This window comes from Lepus europaeus, chromosome 1 (genome assembly GCF_033115175.1).
Source record: "Lepus europaeus isolate LE1 chromosome 1, mLepTim1.pri, whole genome shotgun sequence".
NCBI classification, from domain to species: Eukaryota; Metazoa; Chordata; class Mammalia; order Lagomorpha; family Leporidae; genus Lepus; species Lepus europaeus.
In genome coordinates, this window is record NC_084827.1 from 133,851,487 (window position 1) to 133,877,730 (window position 26,244).

Consider the following 26,244-nt stretch of genomic DNA (forward strand, 5'->3'; position numbering starts at 1 on the left):
CACAGTGAAGAGTGTCTTGAAATGCAACCAGTAAAATCATTTTGTTGATTATGTGACTCTAGGATTGTAGCCTAAAGAAATGCAATGGATATTTTATATTTATGAAGAGTGTAGCTTCTAGACTCTGGCAGTTTTCAAAGCTGTGTTTTCTTTTTCTTTCTTTTTTTTTTTTTTTTTTTTTTGACAGGCAGAGTGGATAGTGAAAGAGAGACAGAGAGAAAGGTCTTCCTTTTTGCCGTTGGTTCACCCTCCAATGGCCGCTGCGGCCTGCTCATCGCACTGATCCGAAGCCAGGAGCCAGGTGCTTCTCCTGGTCTCCCATGTGGGTGCAGGGCCCAAGCACTTGGGCCATCCTCCACTGCCTTCCCGGGCCATAGCAGAGAGCTGGCCTGGAAGAGGGGCAACCGGGATAGAATCCGGCACCCCAACCGGGACTAGAACCCGGTGTGCCGGCGCCACAAGGTGGAGGATTAGCCTAGTGAGCCGCGGCGCCGGCAAAAGCTGTGTTTTCAAATTGTGGCTAAGGAGCCCTAGGCTTCTGCAGAACTCATCCTAGGACTGTTTTTTTTTTTTTTTTTTTTTTTTACAGGCAGAGTGGACAGTGAGAGAGAGACAGAGAGAAAGGTCTTCCTTTTGCCGTTGGTTCACCCTCCAATCAGCGCACCGCGCTGATCCGATGGCAGGAGCCAGGTGCTTCTCCTGGTCTCCCATGGGGTGCAGGGCCCAAGCACTTGGGCCATCCTCCACTGCACTCCCTGGCCACAGCAGAAAGCTGGTCTGGAAGAGGGGCAACCGGGACAGAATCCGGCGCCCCCGACCGGGACTAGAACCCTGTGTGCCGGCGCCGCAAGGTGGAGGATTAGCCTAGTGAGCCACGGCGCCGGCCCCTAGGACTGTTTTAATATAGGAAGAGGGAGACCATGTTAGGTCTAGCAGTTAAGATGCTAGCTGAGATGCCCATATCCCATAACTGAGTGCATGGGTTTGCACCCAGCTCCACTCCTGGTTCTAGCTTCCTGCTAATGTACACCTGGGAGGCAGCAGGTATTGGTTCAATTAGTTGTGTCCCTGCCACCCTGTGACAAACCCAGATTGAGTTCCTGGCTCCTATTTTCCAGTTGACTCAGTTCCAACTATTGGAAGCATATGGGGAGTAAACCAGTGGATGGGGAATCTCTGTCTGTGTGTCTCTTTTCTGTGTCTCCCTTTCAAAAAAATAAATAATTTATGTATTTTTAAAAAAAAATAGGAAGTTTTTCCTCAAGCTTACCTCAACCATGGGAGTTTGACTTTTACCTAATGTACATGTTAGGTTCCCCATAGGATTTTTTTTTTCTTAAAGATTCCACTGAAAAAGATCAAAATTTGAACACTTCTAGTAAATAATTTATTCAATAAAATGCAGTGGAGTGTTACTTCTCCAAAACTGACAATAGTCAGTGCTACATTCCCAAACTCTGGCTTCTCAGAAGTTATTCACATTCCTGCTCAGGAAACATGTAAATCACTCTATAATTACCTTGCAAGTAGAAGCTCAGATGTAAACGCTGAAGCTATCCAGGGCCTGTTGCAATAAAGAGTAAAAGATGTGCGTTCTTTGATGATCAACAGTGCTCCTTAATATATCAGTCTGTCATAACAGGAACCAACTTCCACTCTGATGTTTCAAACCAAGAGATTTCGTTGAAGAGACTGTTTACACAAGTTAGGGCTAGGGTTAGGGTTGGATGAAATGAAGCAAGAGGAATATAGAGGTAGTCAGGCCCTTGCAGCAGCAGAAGCTGCTAGCGTGGCAAAGCCTATAGGAACAAAAGAAGGAAAGGAAATCACACTGGCAGGAGCCTTGGAAGGGCAAAGGCACTGTCAGAACTCCGCCAGAAGCGTGAAAAGAGTAGGAAGAAACACTCCAACATTTCTCCTCTTCCACCCCCGAGTGTACAACTGGCACCACCCACTGGTCAAGGACGGCTGGCAAGAGAGCCCTGAGGGAATCGGTTGTGAAAGTTTGCCCTTCCGAAGCAGTCTAGCAGAGAGAGGCAGATATGGGTCTGGCAGACGGCAAGTAGAGGGCGCCCAGTACACTGTACCAGGGAAATATTGGGAATTCAGATGTCCGATAGTAGGGGAAAGTTAACTAAATGACGGTATTAGCCATTTTGTGAGTAAGTAAATGGCGGTGCTCCAAAGACCTTTATAAAATTAGGGAGCATAGGCCGGCGCCGTGGCTCAATAGGCTAATCCTCCACCTGCGGCACCGGCACACCAGGTTCTAGTCCCAGTTGGTGTGCCGGATTCTGTCCCGGTTGCCCCCCTTCCAGGCCAGCTCTCTGCTGTGGCCCAGGAGGGCAGTGGAGGATGGCCCAAGTGCTTGGGCCCTGCCCCGGCATGAGAGACCAGGAGAAGCACCTGGCTCCTGGCTCCAGATCAGCGCGGTGTGCCGGCCACAGCAGCCACTGGGGGGTGAACCAACGGAAGGAAGACCTTCCACTCTGTCTCTCTCTCTCACTGTCCACTCTGCCTGTCCAAAAAAAAAAAAAAAAAAAATTAGCTATGATGTGGTCCCACATACAACATCATCATGCATAGAAAAAATCTAGAAAGATATAAACACAGTGTCTATAGTGGTCTGGGCATAGCAAGAAGAGGAGATGTGGATTCACTATTTGGCTTTTCATATGTATATTTGCATTTCTTATACTGAATGTGTATAGTTTTTATAATAAGCAAAAAAGCAAGAAACAACAAAGCACTTGAGCAGTGAGTTTGAGAGAGTCTTCCCTGAATCCTTTCTTCCAGATAGAAGTTGGTGGTTCCTTTTTTTTTTTTTTTTGACAGGCAGAGTGGACAGTGAGAGAGAGAGAGACAGAGAGAAAGGTCTTCCTTTGCGTTGGTTCACCCTCCAATGGCCGCTGCAGCCGGCGCACTGCGGCCGGCACACCGCACTGATTGGAAGCCAGGAGCCAGGTGCCTATCCTGGTCTCCCATGGGGTACAGGGCCCAAGGAGCTGGGCCATCCTCCACTGCACTCCCGGGCCATAGCAGAGAGCTGGCCTGGAAGAGGGGCAGCCGGGACAGAATCCGGTGCCCCGACCGGGACTAGAACCTGGTGTGCTGGCACCGCAGGTGGAGGATTAGCCTATTAAGCCGTGGCGCCGGCCTATAGCTATTCTTTTGTAAACTATTTCCTACTTAATCCTAAATACTATTTCATGCAATAAATATCTATGTGCAACATTAAAAAGATTTTTAAATGATTTTTTAAAAGTGTGTTCTTGTATTTGGTTGTGAATAATTTCTATTCTCATTTATTTAGTTTGGATTCTCTTTTGGCCATTGCCAAATGCAGGGTGATGAACTTTCTTGGAGCGTACTCTTTGCAAACATTACTGCCCTCTGGCTGATTTCAGACCACTGCCTCTCTTTGAACAGTTCTCAAGCCAACAGTTCCTACATTTTTTAGTTTTTTTTTTTTTTTTTAAGCACAATCAGAAAAGGGAAAACAGTAAAAGGGTTATATGTGACTTTCAAAGCCTCAAATATTTACTATCTGGCCTTTAATAGAAAATGTTTGTCAACCCCTGTAACAGAGCATGTCTGTGTTATGAATTCTCAGAAATGTAATTTTTGAGCCAAAGGGTGTGAACATTTTTTGAGGGCTTTTTTTTTTTTTTTATTACTTTCTGCTAAATTGCCTTCTAGAATCTGAGCCAATTTCTGTCCTCTTCAGTAATGCACGAGCTTGGCCATTTGTCACACATCCTACTGGCACCAATCACTAGCTCTGCATATTATTTTATTCTCAGCCAATTTGATGGTGTGTTGTTGTTTTAAATTTTTGCTTCTGTCTGAAATGTTTGGCCATTTACATTTCTCTTTCATGACTTAGCTGATTTACATTTTGGTGCAATGTTTTGGAACAAAATGTCTTTATTTTCTTTGTAAAACCTCTCCATTAACAAGTCCTCTTATCTTTCATGTATGTTGTGAATTTTGACAATTTTTATGTCTTTTAATTTTATTCTATAAGGGTTTTTTTAGACAAAAGGAGTTAATGAAACAATCAAATCTGTCACTTTTGTAATTTCAGCCTTTGTCCCACGCTAACTTTGAGATGCTTGCCTTTTTAAGGCTTCAAGAAATTTTAAATATTTTAATACCACTCAAATTTTGTCTTGTGAAGTTTTCAAATGATGAATAGGTAATATTATGTGACTCCTAGAGTCAAATTTCTAGGTTCAAATTTAGCCTCACCACATACCACATATTTAAATAAGTTACTTAACTTGCTACATCTCTGATTTGCTTCTCAAGGGTAGATAACAGCCATCAGCGCTGTGGCCCAGTGGGTGAAGCTTCCCCCTACAATGCCAGCATCCCACGCAGGCGCTGGTTTGTGTCCCTGCTGCTCCATTTCCAATCCATCCCCCAGCTAATGCACCTGGGAAAGTGGCGGAAGATGGCCCAGGTACTTGAGCCCCCGCTACTCAAGTGGGAGACCTGGAAAAAGCTCCTGGCTTTGGACTGACCCACCCCCAGGCTAATGGGGCCATGGGGAAGGGGCGTGAACCAACAGATGGAAGATTTCTCTCTGTCTCTTCCTCTCTCTGTAGCTCTTTCAAATAAATAAATAAATAAATTTTTAAAAATAAAATTGAAAAAAATATAGCTAACAGTAATACCTACCATAGGGTTGGTGAGAGAATTAACAGTGCCATTCGTTGTTATAATTATAGCAGTAACACAGTGATCCAGGCAAAAGCAACAGCATTCCAGTATGCAAAGGTATGAAACCAGTTTCCGCATTTAGCAAACCAGATGAGCTGTGGTATTACGGTGTGCAGAGCTTGAGCCACAGGCTTGACAGAAGGGAGGGGACCATGGGCCTTGAATGCCAGCCCCGGAGCTTGCTCTTAAAAGTGACTAGAGGGCCGGCGCCGTGGCTCAACAGGCTAATCCTCCGCCTTGTGGCGCCGGCACACCGGGTTCTAGTCCCGGTCGGGGCACCGATCCTGTCCTGGTTGCCCCTCTTCCAGGCCAGCTCTCTGCTGTGGCCAGGGAGTGCAGTGGAGGATGGCCCAAGTGTTTGGGCTCTGCACCCCATGGGAGACCAGGAGAAGCACCTGGCTCCTGCCATCGGAACAGCGCGGTGCGCCGGCCATTAGAGGGTGAACCAACGGCAAAGGAAGACCTTTCTCTCTGTCTCTCTCTCTCTCACTGTCCACTCTGCCTGTCAAAAATAAAAAAAAATAAAAAAAAAAAGTGACTAGAGACCCCGAGCCACTGAAAGCTTTTAAGCAAGCAAGAAAACCACTGAGTTGTGTGATTCTGGATAACCTTCCTGTAAGTAAGTAGAAAATGGAGTGGATTCAAATCCCCTGCCACCCACCTCTCCCCAGACTCCAGCTCAGTAGAGGCAAATTCTTTTACTTCTTCTTCTGGCACATATCTCTTCACTCCTAAATGCCATGTTCAAACGATTTCTTATGTTTGCCCTTATGTTTGACTATGAGACTAATTAACAATGGCAATGAGCTGGACCCAAGGAACCTTGAGAGGATAGGTCTGAGAGATGAAGGTGGACTCTACTGGGCTTGCTACTCCGTGACATCCGGGGAGGGCGGCGGGGAACAGGGAGAAGCTACTGAGTTTGAGAGCACAGGAGTAGGTGGGGAACGGAAAGATGGGCTCAGTGGGAAAGCCATCAAGTTTGAAGCATCATTTCCTGGAGTGTGGGTATTGCCCCAGGCTCCTGCCTCTTCAGATACCTGAGGCCCAAGGCTTGGCTATTCAGCGAAGGAAAATGCAGATCAAAAACTTGGCGGGCTGGCGCTATACTGCAGAGTTCACCGATCCGTGCTGAGTGCCCGGGCGCGAGTGACAGGTACACAGTGTCAGCTCTTCCCAGTCCTCCGGGCGGGCCGAAAGGCCTGCTCGCCCGCTGCAGGGGCGGTTCTTCTGTCCCGGACCTTGGGGTGCAAGTCCTCCCCGCTGTGGCGTGAAGGGAGCTGCTTTAGAAGACCCCCGCCCTGCGCTCATGAGCAACACCAGCCTGCAGGGCCAGCCTGCGGCCCCTTCCCCTCAAAAGCGTTATGCTTCCCCCTCCTTGTCCCGTCTACGACTCAAAACGATCCTTGAGCTGCACCGAGGGCCACAGCTGACAGCGCTGAAGCGACGTTGAGTTCCCTGCCCACGAGGTGCTTCCTGTGTGGGTGGCCCTGGCGCACGCCTTATAAGGCGAGCGCCCAGGAGACACCTCTACGGCTTGGTGAACAGCCAACCACCACCCTTGACTTGTCTATCAGAACAATGGGCAGGAAGTCCACCTTCGCAGCTGCCAACCCGTCTGTCAAAGCCAGAAGCCCCCCAAAACAGGGCGGAGGAGCGGGGCGGGAGGACTTCAAAAGCGGGTTTGCGGGCCGCCACCAGGAAAACAGCAGACGCGGCGCGGGTGGGCGGGCCGCCCCCTCTGGGTCGCCGCGCTGGCCCTGTGACGTCGCGGCCGGCCGGCTCCGGCGGGCGTGGGATGCCTCGCGGCGTCACCGCTCCGCTCCACGCCGCGCCGCGCCGCCCGTGGGAGAACGAGGAGCGGCCACCCCGCCGCTGCAGAGCTCGGCGCTCCGAGCCCGCGCCGGGCCGCGCGTCCCCGGGCTTCGCCTTCCCCTCCCGTGACCTCGGCCTCCTCCCCGCCCTTCGCCCGCGGGCCGAGCCTGCGGCCAGGCGCCCGGCGCCCCTCTCCGAGCCTCCCGCGGCCGCGGCCCCGGCCACCTCCTCCTCCCCTCCTCCCTCTCTCCTCCCCCGCCGCTTCCGTTTCTCGAGGGAAAGCTGCAGCCTCCTCCTGGGCTCCGCATCCCCGGCTGAGGGCTGACGCTGCCCCGCGGACGCGGCCGTCCTCGCCGTGGCCGTCCTCGCCGTGGCCTGGGTCCCCCGGCTGCGAGAGCGGCGCGCGCGCCATCGCCTCTCCGCGCGCCAGGTGAGTAGATCCCGGCCCGGAGGCCCCTGCCGCCGCGTCCCGGCCTGCGAGGTCCCCACGGGTCCCTGCAGCCAGGCTGTCCCCCGGCCCGGCCCTGCCCACCCAGACATCGCCGCCGCAGCCCGCCGGGCTCGGCCGCCTCGGCTTTGCAGAAGCACTGGCGAAAGAAATCAGAGGTGGAAAGAAAAGAGTAGCAGCGACAACTGCAACATAACATTAATAAGTAGGACAGCCATCCGCATTTCTAGGTGGAAGCAGCCGAACGACGGCTGTGAAGAGCAGTGGCCCGGGTTCCACAGGTAGATGGCGCAGCCGGCTGGTGGCCCCTGTTCGTGGGCCCTCAGAGATGCTTCTCGGCGGCTGCCCCGGTGCCCTGCTCCACGAGTGTCAGATCCGCTCCAGGGGACGCGTGGCCTCCTGGCTGCTGATCCTCTGTGCGTTTGTTTTGAAAGGCTGTTCTGTAAGATGTGCACAGTCATAGCTGGTGTGGCTTGAGTAGTAAGTAGGTGGGGAAAACATTTCATTATTACAAAGTAATCATGCAGGCTGTGAGACAAGAGGAACGTGACAGAAAACCTCTAGATTATTGAGTCGGCCCATGGAAAACATTTACGAGCAGCCAGGGTGTTTTTCGGACGAGCTCCAGTGTGAAGGTGTGGAGTAAGCCGGCATGTCCGCTGCAGAGGAACTATACTTCAAGGCTGGGTGGACAGATGACCAGAGTGCATCCCCTGTGTTGGTCTTTTCTCTTGGATTCCTAGCTTTGAAAGCAGAGACGTTGATAAGCAGCAGCACTGCTCCGCCTCACTCTAGTGTAATAACCCGCTGAACTACTACCGGCTGGTAGCTTAGCTAAGTCGTCTCATCCTTACCCTTTAAAATAGGGAGAAAATAAAGGCAATGGGAGAGTTCGTTTTTAAACAGATATTTGTTTACATTCTTGTTTAGATCCTACTTTATTGTTTAGTTTGTGGATTTTTGGATTACTTTTAAGTTAGTTCTTAATCATGAAGGAGATGATGTAGAATACATAAACTACGCTTGTACAATAAGCTACCACTTGTTGTCAAGCCTTTGGAACAAACTACTGCTTGTTTAGCAACTGCGGCTTAGACTCAAGCCCTTTAATGTGTAATATCTCATTACAGATTTAAATTATAGCCGTACTCAGGATAGTCCTGAAAAACAGAAAAGGAGAGACCGTAGTTAGCCCAGCTCTGGACCCCTGTTTAAGATGCCCAAGTCTCATATCAGAGTGTCTGGGTTGGTTTCCTGGCTCCAAGCCCTGACTCCAGCTTCCTGCCTAGGCAGACCTTCGGAAGCACCAACCATGACTCAAGGGAATGGTTTCCTGCAACCCACATGGGAGACCTGCATTGCATTCCCTGCTGCCAGCTTCTTCCCAGCACAGTCCTGGCCCTTTGGGATTGAATCATGGATAAAAGCATGATTCTCTCTCTCTCTCTAGTGAAAAAAAATTAAATTTATAAAATAGAGGAAATGTAGTTGATGTGGAAGGCCCAAAAGTAAAAGTTATTGAGATAATTCATTATGTGTATTTCCATATTTAATAACATAAAGTGATTAATAAAGACAATTGGGTATTGAGGATATTGTACATGAGAAATTTTCTCAAATATGAGTCCTTATAAATGGCCTCTTAAAAACACTTTGAATCTTGTAATGAAGCTAAATTTATGTTTTTGCTTGGCTTAGAGCTTAGAAATAGAAGTTCTGCTTCTTATCTCTCATGCTTAGTGTAGTATTTCCCAAACTTGTCTGGCTTTTAAGATTACCTAGGATAATGGGCAAAAGGGGAGATAATAATGGTTTTAAAAGTTTCCCAGGGGCAGGCCTTTGCTCTGCAGTTAATATGCCAGTTAGGATGACTGTGTTAGAGAACAGAGTATCTGAGTTTGATTCCTGACTCTACCTTCCCACTAACGTGGATCCTGGGAGGCAGTGGTGATAGCTGTGGGTTTCTGTCACCTGTGTGGGAGATTTGGATTGAGTTACTGATTCCTTCGGTGTAGCCCTGTCCTGGGCTACAGGAGAGTAGTGTCTGTGGGCATCAGGGGAGAGAACCTCCAATGGGAGCTCATTCTCTGTCTCTCACTGTATCTCAAAAAAAAAAAAAAAAAAAAAAAAAAGAAAAGAAAAGAAAAGAAAAAGATTCTCAGGTTGCAATTTAGGAATTCCCAAATCAGAATTTCTAAAGGAAAGGAGGAGGTACTTAAAATAGCAAATATTACATTTTAAAAGATAAACCAGGGGCCGGTGCTGTGGCATAGCGGGTTAAGTTGCCGAAGTGCCGACATCCCACAATGGCGCCAGTTCAAGTCCCAGCTGTTCCACTTCCGATCCAGCTCCCTGCTAATGTGCCTGGGAAATCAGTAGAAGATGGCCCAAGTATTTGGGAGCCCTACACTCACATGGGAGACCCGGAAGAGGCTCCTGGCTCCTAGCTTCGGATTGGCTCAGCTCTGCTGTTGTGGCCATTTGGGGAGTGAATAGAGTGATTGGGGAGTGAACCAGTGGATAGGAGATCTCTTTCTCTGACTCTCCTCCCACCCCCTATAACTCTTTCAGATAAATAAATATAAATAAATACATCTTTTAAAAAAAGATAAACCAAAAGAAAAAAAATAGGGAAGTTTGGGAAACACAAATGGGAAATGACTGTTGCTAAAGTGAATAACTAACATAACCTTGTAGGATTCCTATACACTAAATGTTCTTGAATGAAAGATACACAAGTATGCAAATTTCAGTAACATAGCTTTTATTAAAATGATTGCCCCAATCCCACCCAAAACCAGATTTTCCTTGGCCATAAAACATGGCCCATTATGTACAAAACAAATGAACAAAATAGAGTATTAGACATCTATAAAATAATTCACTAAGTAGATTAATTGCCATACTGCTAAGTGTCAGAATTAAATTTTTTTCCTCTCTTTACATTCCTTTTCTTTCTCTCTTTTTCATGGAATTGGTTTTTTTTTTTTTAATCAGCTAAATATTTAAAATCTTTTAAATTAATTGTCCAACTTTAAATTAATTTAAATGCTGCCAACTTTACCAATATATATTGAAACTTGTGCTTTTCTTTGGCATGACAGTGGTATGCTTCCCTCAATGCAAATGAAAATTATAATCAGAGTGCCTGGGTTCCATATCCCATTCTGGCTTCTCTCTCCAGCTTCCTGCTCATGTGCACGGTGGGAGGCAGCAGCTACTCAAGTAGCTGGGTCCCTGCCTCCCACATAGGAGATCTGAACTGAGTTCCTGGCTCCTGGCTTCAATCCAGCCCAGCTATGGCTGTTGTGGGCATTTGGGAAGTGAACCAGCAGAAGAGAATTCTCTGTCTCTCTCTCAAATTAATTAATAGTTTTAAAAGAGATTTATAACTAATATCAAAAGAATTAAAATCAAATGACCAAAGGAAATTGTCCCCTTTTGTTTTTCTTCTTCTTTTTAAGATTTATTTATTTATTTGAAAGGCAGAGTTACAGAGGCAGAGGCAGAGAGAGGTCTCTGTTCACTGGTTCTCTCCCCAAATGGCCGCAACTGCCAGAGCTGGGCCGATCCCAAGCCAGGAGTCAGGAGCTTCTTCCGGGTCTGCCATGTGGGTTCAGGGACCCAAGGACTTGGGCCATCTTCTACTGCTTTCCCAGGCCACAGCAGATAGCTGAATCAGAAATGCAACAGTCAGGACTCAAACCAGTGCCCATATGGGATCCAAGCACTGCAAACGGCAGCTTTACCCACGATGCCACAGCACCAGCCCGTTTTGTTGTTTTCGTAGTTGTTCTTTGGGTAGGCTTTCTTTACCAAGTTGAGGAAGCTCTCCTCTATTCTTTGTTGTTCTTTTTTTTTTGAGAGCTTTTAAAACTTTTTAATTTTTAACTGGCATATGACAATTGTACATATTTATGGGATCTTGATACATGTATATTTTCTGCAATGTTCAATTCAGGGTAAATCTAGCTGTCCCCTCAAATATTTATTATCTCTTTTTGGTGAAAACATGTAGAATCCTCCCTTCTAGCTTTAACACACACACACTGTACAATATTGTTATCTATAGTCACCTTACTGCACCTACAGCACTAGGACTTTTTGCCCTATCCAGTTATAACTTAGTGCCTATTACTCAACTTTGCCCTCCCCTCTCCCTTCCCCACCACTCTCCCTAGCCTCTGGTAATCTACTCTCAACGTCTATGACACCTGTGTTCTTTTATAGTAAAGAAAACACAGCTTAGTTAAAGTGATGCATAATTTTTCATTATTAGCAACCTTTTAAACGAGGATTTGATCTTCCCAGTCCTGGGGAAACCATCTGGTTAAATCCTGGGAATTTTCAAGAATCATGTGCAATTTCAGTTTGATCTGGGAATAATTAAAGTTCTGTGTTTAAAACATGGCTGATTATAAACTTCATGAATAGCAAAGGGGGAATAAAGAATCAGATCAAGAAAATAAATATTAACCAGCTCAGACATTTATCTACGGTTGCAGGGTCAACAAGAATGCAAGATATTTAGTATATTTCTATGTTAGTGTGGCTTTAATGAGTCATTTGTATCTTTTTAGTACTTTGAACTTTTTCATTCCAATAAAGCTTCTATAAATATTCTGTGTTCTTTTAAAGGAAAGTGTTGTATTCACTATCCATACTGCTCTGTTAAACATTTGGTAGCTATCTGTTAAAAATAAATATTTACTCCTACAAAGTGGAAGAGTAAATAGAATACCAAGAGATATGCACTATCCCCAGCCTGCTGACATGACACACATAACATGGTCTATGACCTCTGCTTTTTACCATAACATTCAGGGGATGCATTTTAGATCAAGTAAATTTGTCACTGCAGAAGTAAGTTGTAATAAACATCTGCTAGAAACCTCTGTAAAAAAAAAAAAAAAGAACTCATTCAAATCATGTGTTCATGTTTTCTAATAGTTACTGTATTCCTGAAATGCATGTAATGAATAATCCTTAGCAGATTAATTTTGGTGCAAGAAAACCCCTTTAACATGTTCATCTCTGATACAATGAAAATGATCCAGTTTTTAGAACTGCACCTGTGCGGCACCGGGAGCTGGAATGTGTCCCATGCACTCAGGTACCTACAGCCTCAGGAGAGAGAACATGGTGGCCCAAAGGTGACTCAGTGGGGAGCTTTAGCCCCTCCTCCTCGTGTGTGTTACCCGCTTGACCTGTACCTAAACCACAGTATATAAGCATACAGTCTAAGAACTAAAAACCAATGTGATTGCTGTGCAAACTCCACCTCAAGACGAGGAGTCTAGTGCCTTTATTTCAATTTAATTTTCGTAACCTTACCCCAGCCTCCTCTTTTGTTCGTTTATCCAGCATATATTTGTTTTTCCCTTATGAAGTAGATGATAAATGCCAAATGCTTTTGAAATGCGCATTTCTTTAAAACTTGTAATTTTTAAGCTAAAAAATATTAAACATTCTGCAAAATAGGTGCGATATCACATTCACTATTTTAATAATTTTCAAGTGTACATTTCAGTGGCATTGTTGTATAATTGTTACCACCATCCTTCTTGAAAATTTTTTCATCCTCTCATATCAAAACTCTACACATTAAACAGCAACTCCCACTACCCTCTCCTCCAGCCCCAGTAACCATCATTCTGCTTTCCATGTCTCTGAGTTTGACTAGAGTACCTCATATAAATGGAATCAAAATATTTGTCCTTTTGAGTCTGGCTGATTCTACATAGCATAAAGTCTTCAAGAGTCATCCATGTTACAGTGTGTGTCAAAATTTCACTTTAGACCTGCGCTGCAGCTCAATAGGCTAATCCTCCGCCTGCGGTGCCGGCACACCGGGTTCTAGTCCTGGTCGGGGCACCGGATTCTGTCCCGGTTGCTCCTCTTCCAGGCCAGCTCTCTGCTATGGTCCAGGAATGCAGTGGAGGATGGCCCAGGTCCTTGGGCCCTGCACCCCATGGGAGACCAAGAGAAGCACCTGGCTCCAGCGCACCGGCCACGGCGGCCATTGGAGGGTGAACCAACGGCGAAGGAAGACCTTTCTGTCTCTCTCTCTCTCACTGCCCACTCTGCCTGTCAAAAAAAAAATTTCACTTTAAATTTTTTTAAGCTTTGGCCGGTGCCGTGGCTTAACAGGCTAATCCTCCGCCTTGCGGCGCCGGCACACCGGGTTCTAGTCCCGGTTGGAGCGCCGGATTCTGTCCCAGTTGCCCCTCTTCCAGGCCAGCTCTCTGCTATGGCCCAGGAAGGCAGTGGAGGATGGCCCAAGTGCTTGGGCCCTGCACCCGCATGGGAGACCAGGAGAAGCACCTGGATCCTGGCTTCGGATCAGCGTGGTGCGCCGGCCGCAGCGGCCATTGGAGGGTGAACCAACGGCAAAAAGGAAGACCTTTCTCTCTGTCTCTCTCTCACTATCCACTCTGCCTGTCAAAAAAAATTAAACAAAAAAAAAATTTAAGCTTTTTGTATTATTTGAAAGGCAGAGTTACAGAGAAGCAAAGGGAGAGAGAGAGAGAAAGAGAGAGAGAGAGAGAGAGAGAGAGAAATCTTCCCATCTGCTGGTTCACTCCCCAGATGGCCGCAACGACCAGAACTGGGCTGATTGGAAGCCAGGAGCCAGGAGCTTCTTCTGGGTCTCCCACACGGGTTCAGAGGCCCAAGGATTTGGACCATCTTCCACTGCTTTTCCAGGTGCATTAGCAAGGAGCTGGTTCAGAAGTGGAGCAACCAGAAGTGGAACCTTATGGGATGCCAGCAGCGGCTTTACTCTACAGTTCAGCACCAGCCCCAAAATTTCACACCTTTTAAAGGTTGAATAATCCTCAACTTCTTTTATATGGAAAGCAGATTTTAAAACAAGGAATTAAAAAAAAAATTTAAAGGCAGAGTGACAAAGAGGGAGAAACAGAGATATTCCATTTGCTGATTCACTTCCCAAATGGCTGCAACAGCCAGGGCTGGGCCAGACCAAAGCCAGGAACCAGGAAACCTATCTGGGTCTCCCACATAGGCGTTAGGGACTTAATTACCTGAGCCTACATCTTCTGCTTCCCAAGCACATTATAAGGAAGCTAGATCAGAAGCCAAGTAGCCTTGGCTTAAACTGGCACTCAGATATGGGCTGCAGGCATCCCAAGTGGCAGCATTAATCTGCTGTGCCACCATGCCAGCCCAAGGCACAAAAGTTTCAGATGGGATCCTGTCATACAAATCATCCCATCCAACTTGTCTTTGCTTTCTTCTTTATGTTTACAGAATTGAGGAAAACAAGTCCCTGAGAGCTTAAGTCATGTGGCCAAAGTTATACACCTGGTTAGTTAATGGCAAAGCCAAGCCTAAAAACCAGCTCTCTGACCTAAAAAAGAGCTCTTTCTACCACACCACCCTGTGGTCTCTGTAGACAATAAAAGGCAAATGTTCAAAATTAGTGTCTCTCGTCAGTGTTGTGAGAGTTCAGAAGGAAAGATAAATTAACCTGGGAATCTTCCTTAATAACTGAGAAATGTCACATTACAAATGTAACATTCAAAATACACTTGAGGATGAGTGAGGCTACATTCTGATTAACGGTGATCAAAACTATAAATAACACTCCACTGGGAAAGATTCTTTCTACAGGCATGCATCTTGTCTCTTTTGCTGCCTTGAATTATGCATTAAGTGTGCATTTTTTAAAATATTCATTCTCTCCTATAGTTAAGATAGTCACACTAAAATTGATTTTATTTTTTATATTCTATCTGATTTCATATTTCATTTGTGACATCACAATTGCTCTAAAAACATCTCTTACACACAAAAGTTTAAGCACAGAGCTGGAACATAGCAGATAGAAACGCTCTAAATAAATAGAGGATCTATGTAGAAAATGTTCTTAATCTTAACTCCATAAAGGTCACTATCAAGCTTAAAAGTATTGCTAAATGGAATACTTGTTTCATAATTTTCAGATGAGTTCTGGGAAGTCTTTAATATGCATTCTTTACTCCAGAGTTATGCTAATATGGAATACTTACTATGTAGGTCAACTTGCGTTTTTTCTAGCATTTAGCTTTTGTTACTAAAAGACAGTATCACTCTTAGCCTAACAAGGCTCCTAGGTAATTGGTGAAGGGCAGAGCCTGTTGTTAGCCAATTCCTTAAATTTGCAGATGAAAGTTGGCCAAGGGAGTTCCCGTTTTCTCAGCCCAGACCTACTGAATCAGTATCTCCAGGGGAAGAGGCCAAAGATCCACCTTTTTTAAAAAAACAAACAAAAAAACAGATTTACTTTTTGTTTGTTTGGAAGTTAGAGTTACAGACAGGGGAGAGGGAGACAGAGCAGGAGAGAGATCAATTGTCTGTCCTCTGGTTCATTTTCCAAATGGCCATAGAAGCCCAGGTCTCCCACTTGGGTGTAGGGGCCCAAGCACTTGGGCCATCTTCCACTGCTTTCCCAGGCACATTAGCAGGGAGCTGGATCAGAAGTGGAGCAGCCGGGACTAGAACTGGAACCCATATAGGATGCTGGCATTACAGGCAGCAGCTTAACTTGTTGTTAATGCCACAATGCTGCCCTCTAAAAATCTACCTTCTTAAGAAGTGCCTCCGTTAATTTTTGATCTTACTGATTTGGAAAACACTATTTTAGCACAAGCTCCTGTTTATAAGCTACCAGAACAATAATTAAAACAAGGGACATCTTTCTGACCTATTGTTTTGGGGAGCATTTAGTAAGCAAATATGTGTATTAATGTAATCCATTAGTGTCTTCAATCTAGCTAGGGTAAGTTAGATAACCAGCTTAGAAAGGACCTGAATAGGGGCCAGTGCTGTGGCATAGTGGGTTAAGCCACCACCTGCAACGCCAGCATCCAGTATGGGTGCCGGTTTGAGTCCTGGCTGCTCCACTTCCAATCCAGCTCCCTGCTAATGTGCCTGAGAAAGCAGTAGAAGGTGGCCCATGTCTCTGGGGCCCTACATGCATGTGGGATACCAGGAAGAAGCTCCAGGCTCCTGGCTTTGGTCCATCATAGTGCTGGCTGTTGTAGCCACTGGAATGAACCAGTGGATGAAAGATTCTCTCTCTCTCTCTCTCCTTCTCTCTCTCTTCCTCTATCTGTAACTCCACCTTTCAAATAAATAAAAAAAAATCTTAAAAAGAAAAAGGAAAAGATAAAAGAAAGGACCTGGATGGTAACACAATTTGAAGGTTAGAGGGAAAGGAGGAATATTAGGGTTAAATAGGTGGATTTACATAGCCCATATTTAATGTCATTTCTAACAAAATCAAATTAAATTTGCTATTTTGGGTAAGTTAATTAATGAAATTAATCTTTTCAGGGAAGGGTCACCTCTAGATGAATATAATTTCAGATTCTTATTTGGTGCTCAGAAAATGTGGTTCAGTTGCCAGTCACCCAGAAACATCTGTGCTTCATTTTTGTAAATGAATACAGAATATATGTAGACTTTTATATAAATAAATATGAGTCCATGTGCCTAACAGCACCTGGGTACTGCTGATAAAATAAACACTATGCCAAGAGTGAATTCTGTATTTACAAAGCTCAGAGGAAACTCATCAGCCAACACTTATTGAACACCTCTGAAGTATGCCTGAGAGTCATAAGAAACCACACTCATTTAAATCTCTTGCCAGACAGAGCATAGATAAGTAAACCTATATATAGTGTGTTGGAGAGCTGGAATGAAGGTTTGGCCTGTCTCCACGCACCCAGGGCCCAAGTACCTAAGACAAAGGAATGGCTCCTACAGCCAACAGTTGAGCTGACTCTTTTCCTTCCACACATGCATTTTTGTTTTAAATAAAACAAAAACCTGCTTTTATTAAAATATAAATACATATATACAAGTATGGAACTTCTCAGTGTTAGTGAGTTGCCGTCAAACCACCCATATAGCTAAGCCATCCACCAGATGTGAACTTTACCAGTTTCTAAACCCTCTGCTGTGTCCCACCAATAACCCCTCTTTCTCCTCCAGTGGTAACCACACTGTGACTTCTAACACCTGATTAGTTTTGGCCTGTTTTAGAGTTTTGAGTAAATTAAATTGCATGGTCTGTATCTTTGGTGTCTGACTTCTTTCGTTTGAAGGTATATTTTTGTGAGATGCATCCAAGTTGTTGCCTAATGCCAAAGCTCATTCATTTTTTTTCTTTTAAAGATTTATTTTACTTATTTGAAAGGCAGAATTACAGAGAAGCAAAGACAGAAAGACAGAGAGAGAGAGAGGTCTTCCATCCACTGGTTCACTCCCCAGATGGCTGCAATGGCTGGAGTTGCACCCATCCGAAGCCAGGAGCCAGGATCTTCTTCTTAGTCTCCCATGCAGGTGCAGGGGACTAAGGACTTGGGCCATCTTCTACTCAGAGAGCTGGATCAGAAGTGGAGCTGCCGGCCGGTGCCGTGGCTCACTAGGCTAATCCTCCGCCTGTGGCGCCGGTACTCCGGGTTCTAGTTCCAGCTGGGGTGCCGGTTCTGTCCTGGTTGCTCCTCTTCCAGTCCAGCTCTCTGCTGTGGCCCGGGAAGGCAGTGGAGGATGGCCCAAGTGCTTGGGCCCTGCACCCGCATGGGAGACCAGGAGGAAGCACCTGGCTCCTGGCTTCGGACTGGCGGAGCGCCAGCCGTAGCGGCCATTTGGGGGGTGAACCAACGGAAGGAAGACCTTTCTCTCTGTCTCTCTCTCTCACTATCTGTCAAATAAAGATTAAAAAAAAAAAAAAGATGTGGAGCTGTCAAGACTCGAACAGGCACCCATATGGGATGCCAGCACTGCAGGCGGCAGCTTTACCTGCTGTGCCACAGCGCCAGCCCTGCTCACTTGTTTTTACTGCTGTATAGTATTTTGTTATGTGAATATTCTGTAGTTTGTTGTATTTTATTATTGATGGTTGTTTGGATTATTACCAGTGTTAGATCATTATAATACTACTGCTGCTCATAAATATTCTTGAATATGTCCTTTAACCCATATGTGCATAAATTTCTGTTAAGTATATGTCTAGAAAAGAAATTGCTAGGTCACTGGTTATACTTACATTCAACAAACTACAAGGAATTTTCTTCCAAAATGGTTGTACCAATTTTACTCTTGCCAGCGGCATGTAAGAGTCTCCATCACTCCATACCTACACCAAAACTTGAAATTTTCAGTCTTCTTAATTTTGACAATTCTACTGGGCAGGTATTAATGTTCTATTGAGATTTTCAGTTGCATTTTCTGGTTACTCATAAGGCAGACTGTCTTTCCATATATTTCCTGGCCATTTGGAGATCTTCTTTTATAAAGTGCCTATTCAGGCTTCTTGGCCTTGAACTGATTCTAGGAGGGTGAGTGGCCATTAGGTGAAGAAAGCAGGAAAAAGGGGCAGATCAACCAGAGGGAGCAGCATGTGAACTGGGGCTCTCCCCAGAGCGCAGCAGTGAGTGGATAGAGAGTGGGGAATCTGCTACTGAAAGTCAAAGCTTAACCAGAGCCTATCATGTGATATAGGCAATACCACCCAGGTCATGCTAAAATAATACCAAAATACTGCAGGCAGTCCTACGCTATAATATTTTTTGGATCTCGAGAAGTGTTTGACGGCGAGTATCTGAGTGTTGAATGAGGCCTATCCACTGCAAGAACACCTGAGTTTCCAATGAGCCAACAAGTCATATTGCAAGTCCCTTGTGATGCTTTGTAGCATCACCAGGCAGCAATGAATGTCTCATAGAGATACCAGAAGGTTACTGTCTGCAAGGTGCAGAACACATTGGCACCCCTGCTATTCTTTGTGTATATCCCTTCTGCCAGGACAGCCTCCCGTCTCTCTCCCCTCCCTACGGCGACCCTAGGTGTAGAGCAAAGGAGAGGTGCCACAAAGCCTGTTTCCCCTACAGCCACAGTCCCAGCTAAACTGAGCCTTGGACCCCTCCTTATTTGTGCCCATTTAGTGAGGTGCCTGGACAGCTATGGACCTTTGACGGAAAACACCCAGGTACTGTATGGAATCTGTGCCTCCCCGCCCCCCACCCTATCAGGCAGTCCTATCAGGCAGGGCCACTGCACAATGGCTTCAGGTGGCCATTCCTGAGGATGAGAGAAAGACTGAATTGAGGAAGTGATGGGGGGGGGGGGTGAGTCCATGTAGAATGGACAAAAAGGTGGGCTGTGCGCAAGTTTCCCATGAGCTGCCAGGAGAAGGGGACGTCAGCTGTCCATCGGAGAGCGTTTCTGTTTAGTTGCCGCTGCTCGCTGTCATCACACCTCTGTCCCTGTGGACAAAAAAGGATATGGCCAGCTTCCGCTACTACCTGCTCTTCCCACGAGAGTGGACGCCCCTGGCCCCAGACTCCCCACCACATTTCCTGAGAAAACATCCCCCTTGATAGGACACTCCTGCGAGCCTCCCAGCGGAGGTCTGCCAGGAAACCGCGGTGGTCTCACGCCTCCAGCAGCCATGGTTTTCAGGCCCATGCCCAGAAACGGAAGCAGTGTGACCTGGCCTACATAGGAACTTTATGCTGGGTTGTTCAGAGAATGACAAGTAGTTCCCACGCTTTGGGATTTAATGGACTAGCGACTTTTCAGAAAAGATTTCAGCGACCCATATAAACTTGCCAGCCTCCTCTGTTTTTTCCAGTAAAAACATGTGACTGGTTTCCATGGGGTTCTATTTAGTAGTCCAGTTGTCATCTGTAATCTGCTGTGTGTAAGGCTCTGCTCTAGTACCTGTTCAGAAACATCTCATTTTGATCTTCACCACATCACTGCCAAGTATTCTTATTACAGGTGACAAGAGAGGCTCAGAGAGGGTAATACATTACCTGATGCCACACAGCTAACTGTTGGCAGAGTCAGATTTTGAACCCAGTTCTATTGGACTCAAAATCCTCTGTCTTTCCACTGAACTGTTTATCACATCTGCAATAGATGTGCAAATTATTCAGATACAGTTTTTAAACCCCTCGTATTCTGATGAGATGATAGACTAGCGAGAAATTAAGGTTTGTTTTCTTTTTCTTTGCAGAGAGGTTTGGGGTTTTTTTTTTTTTTCCCTAACCTGCTTCAATTTTTCGTTATTTCTTCAATTAGACTGGAGTGTCTCACAAAAGCTAAAGCGATTCTGACTCTATCTGACATCATGACACAGTTCTCTGTCACGGCGGAGACTGGGTTTAGATGATGAGACACGACACTCCCCAAGCCCATCTGAACTGTGACAGGACTCTGGAATTGAACAGCTCCTGCTCTGCCCGCTGGTAGCAACAGCTGCAGTCGCCAGCTCATCGCTCCTCACTGGCCAAGTGGCCGTGCTCAGAGCAGCGACTGCTCACATGGGGAAGAGTGATCACGGCTGGGAAATAAAGGTCAGCTCTAACAGGAGAAGCTCCAGACCCCGGGGGCAGCTGTGTGCAACTGTCAGGGAGAAGCCGATGAGCCCTGTATGGGGAAAAGGAGTGAGTGTGGTGCCCAGAGCTGTAGCTGGTTTGCTTTCGGCACTGTTAGGAAAGTTCTTGGTTATATGACAGTGTAGTTTAGGACACTTAAAAATTAAATTTAACAGAATTGACTACTTTGCACAATATTGTTATTATCCTGAAAACTCTCAAATTAGACTCCTCAAAAATCTGCTGCTTTTAAGATAAAAAGCTATTTAGAAATTATTGATTCACTAATTCTTTTCCTTTACTTGTAATACGTGCAGAGCATTTACTAAGAAGTAAAAAATATGGTTATTGGATTTATACTCTTGGGGCTCATATATTATATTGAAAAATGTATTCATCTGTATTATACATAGCTTGTAATTTGTGGTATATACATCATACACTATAAATTATTTCTTTTTTTTTTTTTTTGACAGGCAGAGTGGACAGTAAGAGAGAGAGACAGAGAAAGGTCTTCCTTTGCCGTTGGTTCACCCTCCAATGGCTGCCGCGGCTGGCGCACTGCGGCCGGCGCACCGTGCTGATCGATGGCAGGAGCCAGGTGCTTATCCTGGTCTCCCATGGGGTGCAAGACCCAAGTACTTGGGCCATCCTGCACTGCACTCCCTGGCCACAGCAGAGAGCTGGCCTGGAAGAGGGGCAACTGGGACAGGATCAGTGCCCCGACCGGGACTAGAACCTGGTGTGCCGGCGCCGCTAGGCGGAGGATTAGCCTAGTGAGCTGCGGCACTGGCCCTATAAATTATTTCTAAACCAAGCGCCTCAGCTGTACTAAAAGCAGCTACTTTTCTTAATATTTATGTTGTCAACTAAAGTGTATTTTCCAAACATACTCATTCCTGAAAGAAAGGACATTTAAGTAAGCAGCTATTTTCTTTTAAAGATTTATTTTACTTATTTGAAAGACCGAGTTACAGAGCGAGGTAGAGCCAGAGAGAGAGAGAGGTCTTCCATTCCACTGGCTCACTCCTCAAGTGACTGCAATGGCCAGAGCTGAGCTGATCTGAAGCCAGAAGAAAGGAGCTTTTTCTGGGTCTCCTACATGGGTGCAGGGGCCCAAGGAGTTAGGCCATTTTCTACTGCTTTCCCAGGCCACAGCAGAGAGCTGGATTGGAAGTGGAGCAGCAGGGACTCAAACTGGCGCCCATATGGGATGCCAGCACTGCAGGCTGGGGCTTTAACCCATGGTGCCACAGCAATGGCCCCATTATTTTCAAGTTTTAGCTGCATTCTCTACTACTTGAAAGTTTTTTGTGTTAGTATGGTAGTTCCAATTTCTTTGGCCTCGTACTTCCAGGAGTTAAGGAATTCTGTCAGCTTAATTGTTCTAAGATATTTTAAGATGTCACTTCTTAGAAACATTATACATTTACTTTAGAATACTTGAAAATTATAGAGAAGCCTAATTCAAAAAACAATCCACAGTTTCACTACTCGGCATTAACTACAATTAAAATGTCACCTGCTGGTCCCTTTCTAGACACAAACTGGTAACATATTCTCATACTCCATTTGGTAATAGGTCATTTTCCCCCTTTACCTTTTAGTGTTAACATATTTCCCTATTCTTCAGAAACATGATTTTACTGACTGTGTAGTATTCTTACATCTCACCAATATTTTTTTAAAGATTTATTTTATTTATTTGAAAGACAGAGTTACAGAGAGAGGTAGAGACAGAGAGAGAGGTCTTCTATCCGCTGGTTCACTCCCCGGATGGCCTCAATGGCCGGAGCTGTGCTGATCTGAAGCCAGGAGCCAGGAGTTTCTTCCAGGTCTCCCATATGGATGCAGGGATCCAAGGACTTGGGCCATCTTCTACTGCTTTCCCAGGCCATAGCAGAGAGCTGGATCGGAAGAGGAGCAGCCGGGATCGAACCGGCGCCCATATGGGATGCTGGTGCTTCAGGCCAGGGCTTTAACCTGCTGCACCACAGCGCCAGCCCCACCAATATTTAAAACTGTTAAACTTTCTGCTACTATAAATAATATTATTCCTCCTGTGAAGAAACATTTCAACTCAGTTTTGATTTTCTTTACACAGATTAGGAGTAAAAAGTCAACAGCACCCATAGATTCCTCTCTGGGAGACTGCCCTCCAGAAAGCTGCTTGTCTGCCGGCCATGAGCTGAGTGTGGGCACCTGTTTCACCCCACCTCCTCCCAGGAGGAACGCTAACATTAAAACACACCTAATAGCAATAGAAGGTGGCTTGTTTTATTCGTTTTCCTTTCATTACAAATAAGGCTTGGCCTTTTTCCTCATGGTGGTTGACCTTAACATATTTTGTAGCAAACGTGTTTAAGACAAACCTACAATGATAATTCACCATTCCCTCCATTACATCAGCATCTTTATAGCTGGGTTAATTCTCAGCCTCCTGGAGCCCATTAAGGAAACTTGTTTTCACGAAGGAAACTGTTGATTAATGATAATAAATACGGCGGGCTTTGGTCCTGGCCAGTGCGGAGCCCTGCCGTTTAGTCTTGTGTAACCCTGAAGAAGTTACTTAACCTCTGTTGGCTTCAGCTTCCCTTGCTGTAAAACAGGCAGGGCTGATCATCTTCACAGTGATTCCCACAAGAGCAGACTTACTCCAGCCTCTAAGTAGAGGTAGATTCTATTGTAAAATGAGAAGTGTTTCTCTCCAGTTGCAAAACAGATATCCCAGGTGAGGACAGGCTCAGAGGCCAGAACTTTGCAAGTCCTAACAAGTCACTGTTTTCACCTTGTTTTATTGCTTTAACCTGCCAGGGGATTAGCGCAGTTAGCGGCACCTCTTTTTTCAGTGTGGGTGGAGAATTTGGCTGGGTGATTGGCCTCAGTCTCGCACACACAACAGTGCTTTCCTAGTCTTGTACTTGGTACTGTTAAAACGAGAACGTTTTTGAGAAATTAAATCTAACAGAGTTTATTTAAGCAAAACAAAACTGAATTGGGCAGCTCCCAGAACCACAGCAGGTTCTGAGGACTTCACTCAACAGTGTGATCAGACAGAATTTATAGGCAAAACTGAAGAGAAGCCTAGGAAACTACTGGCTACAGCCTAGTCAACCAGTCAACTGATTAAAGCTTAAGTTGTTTAAAATACAATCAATGAACTGACTACAAGGCCTTGTGCAGCCAGCCCAAGCTCAGTTACTGCAATTAATCTGTTGGTTTAGTTTGTAGGGCCCAGTGCAGGTACCCAGTTCAAATTCATGGTCTCCCACAAATTTTATTTAATGGCACTTTAGAAAGTTGCTCCAGATCTGCTGGAATGAACACCAAGGTCATTACAAGGACTTGGCTTTCCTTGTGTTTTGTGTCCACCTGCCCATCTACGGATTTACAATGTAAATGACCAGGCTGAGTGCCAGATGGGTAGTTAGCAGCCCTGGAGGCACCTGACATCACTGGCTGTACTGCTTTCTCTTTCGTGTTCTAGTACTTCTCCAGCTGACAGCCCAGTGGCTGGCTGCCGTTCCCACCAGGAGCTGCCACTGCAAAGGGAGGTTCAGAAATGTCCCAGATCCTCCGCGAGCTGCTCCGCGTCTCGGAGCGGGCTGCCAACATCGCCCGGGCGTGCAGGCAGCAGCAAGCGCTCTTTCAGCTGCTGATCGAAGAAAAGAAAGAGGGCGAAAAGAACAAGAAGTTCTCGGTTGACTTCAAGACCCTCGCTGATGTACTGGTGCAGGAAGTGATAAAGCAGAATATGGAGAACAAGGTAAGAAGGGCCCCTGCTCAGGTGTTTGCCGAATGTTCGCCTCTGTGATTCCCCTCCCTGCTAGCCAGCCTGCTTCCTTTAACTCCCCAACCCTGCATGGAACACTAGTGCCTCAGGTTCAAGTCAACGTCAGAGGTTTTCCTCTCTTTCCTTTGGATTACAATATTAATAAAATATTCCTTGAGAACATGTATACAATACAGAAAAGCAATAAGAAAATAAAAATCACTCCCAATTTTAACAGCTAGAGATAAAAACTTTGGTAGAGAAGCTTTTATTTACCAGTGAGTTTCTTCTTCATAAATAATAGTGTTCCCTGGAAAATAAAAAAACCAAGGACCCTCTTAATCCCATCACTAGACAAAACCACCACTATGTTTTCTAAATATTATTAGACTGTTTTTCTTCTGTGTGTATGTATGTGTGTGCATGACTTGTAAAATGTATTTCAATAGAAATGAGGGCACACTGTTTTGTAACCTGTTTGTTTGTTTAAGCTTTGATACATTAAGTGCCACCTTTTGGACTTACTTGTTTAATGTTTGCCTCAGTTATGGGCTTGTAACTGGAGACTTAAAGTATCCTTTTTTCCAAGTCAGAAAACACTGTTTATAACTAAAAGTGATCGGGATTCTAGGTATCTTGCTTAAAATGACTAGGGGAAAGAAACCAGTAGCAGTAATAACACCAGCAGACACTTACAAAGGCTTTCTGTGTGTGAGACACTGTTCTAAGGGCTTAAATATGTTATTTAACCCTTATGGCAATTTTGAAGTAAGAACTATTATTCCATGGAAATGGATGAAAAAAAGGGAGCACAGACATCCTAAAGTTACACAGCAAGTGAATGACAGGCCAGATTTTGAGCACAGGCAGACTGGCTCGTGGTCTGTGTTCTTTGCAATATTACATTGCCTTGTATATAAACAAATTGTATTTGTTCTGATTTTGGAGGATAGAACTTTAGGACAGAACTATAAAATACTGGAAGAATTTCTGTAAAATTCTCAAGATAATGAATATCATCTAAAATCATTGAAGTAAAATTTTGATCACAGACAAGAGAAAAATAATAAATGACCCCATGAAATCTCTACAAACTATGCTTTTTCATACCCTGTAATATCTGGCTTCAATAAACTAAATGAAGCAACTTTATTTTTGTTTGTTACTGATCAAGATAGTTGGGCACAAGGGGAGACTGAATCACTGGATTAGATATGTACTGACATTGATTTTTACAGGCTAATATTTGCCCCAAGGCATTATAGCAGGTCCAGGCAATTATTTATTCATGAAGTAAATACCAGGACTTATGAGCAAATAAACAATGTTCCATTTTGGTGATAGAAAATATTTGTAGTTCATGACCCTTATGTCCTGTAGCCTCAGAAACAGGTCTTTAAAGTGTCTTGAGAGACCAAGCTTCATTCCTTGATGAGTGGGCTGGTCACCAGCCCTTTTTGGGTTGCACTGTCCAGCAGAGAGGGGAAAAAGAATAACAAGTGGTTGTAGGCATTATTCGAGCTAGTGGGGAGCAGCAGCATTGTGGCGAGGTTACACTGTTGCTCGTGATGGCAGTGTCCCATATCAGAGTGCTGGTTCGAGTACTGGCTGCTTCACTTCCAATCCAGCTTCCTGCTAATGTAGCTGGGACAACAGTGGATAATGATTTAAGTAGCTAGATCCCTGCCATTCCTGGGGGAGACCAGGATGAACTCCCTGGCTCGTGGCTTCAGCCTGGCCCAGATCTGACTGTTGTGGCACCATTTGGGAGGTGTGTATCACATGTGTGTTTGTTTCTCCCCTCTGCCCTGTACCCTCATGTTGTCTTTTGAATAAGTAACTAAATAAATAAATGCTTTTTAAAAAATAAAGCTATTGGGTCTTTGCAGATGACTGAGCTCAAATATTTGAAGCATTTCCTTGCTTTGGTTCCCAGAGAATATCATGCATAACTGGGGTACATATTTTGAGGAAAATTATCTCCTCCACTGAGGATCACAAGCAAAATGAACCTGAAAGCTTTCTGATCACACACAGAGAGAAGACTTTTTCTTGACTCATTCAGTCTACATTGATGCATAAATTATTAGTCA

General features: G+C 45.1%; 1 protein-coding gene across 2 annotated transcripts in view; it reads left to right on the plus strand.

Moving 5' to 3' along the window:
* Positions 1-6,878: 6,878 nt before the first annotated feature.
* Positions 6,879-26,244, plus strand: part of INPP1 (inositol polyphosphate-1-phosphatase) — a 29,527-nt gene continuing 10,161 nt past the window's right edge. Inside the window, exons 1-2 of one of the 2 annotated variants that reach the window (XM_062189207.1) lie at positions 6,879-6,970; positions 23,867-24,145. In XM_062189207.1, the coding sequence (XP_062045191.1) occupies positions 23,942-24,145 (204 nt within the window). In that variant the 5' untranslated portion in view covers positions 6,879-6,970; positions 23,867-23,941. Of the gene's footprint in view, positions 6,971-23,866; positions 24,146-26,244 lie in introns of those variants that run through there. The other variant, XM_062189217.1, reaches the window with a different exon arrangement.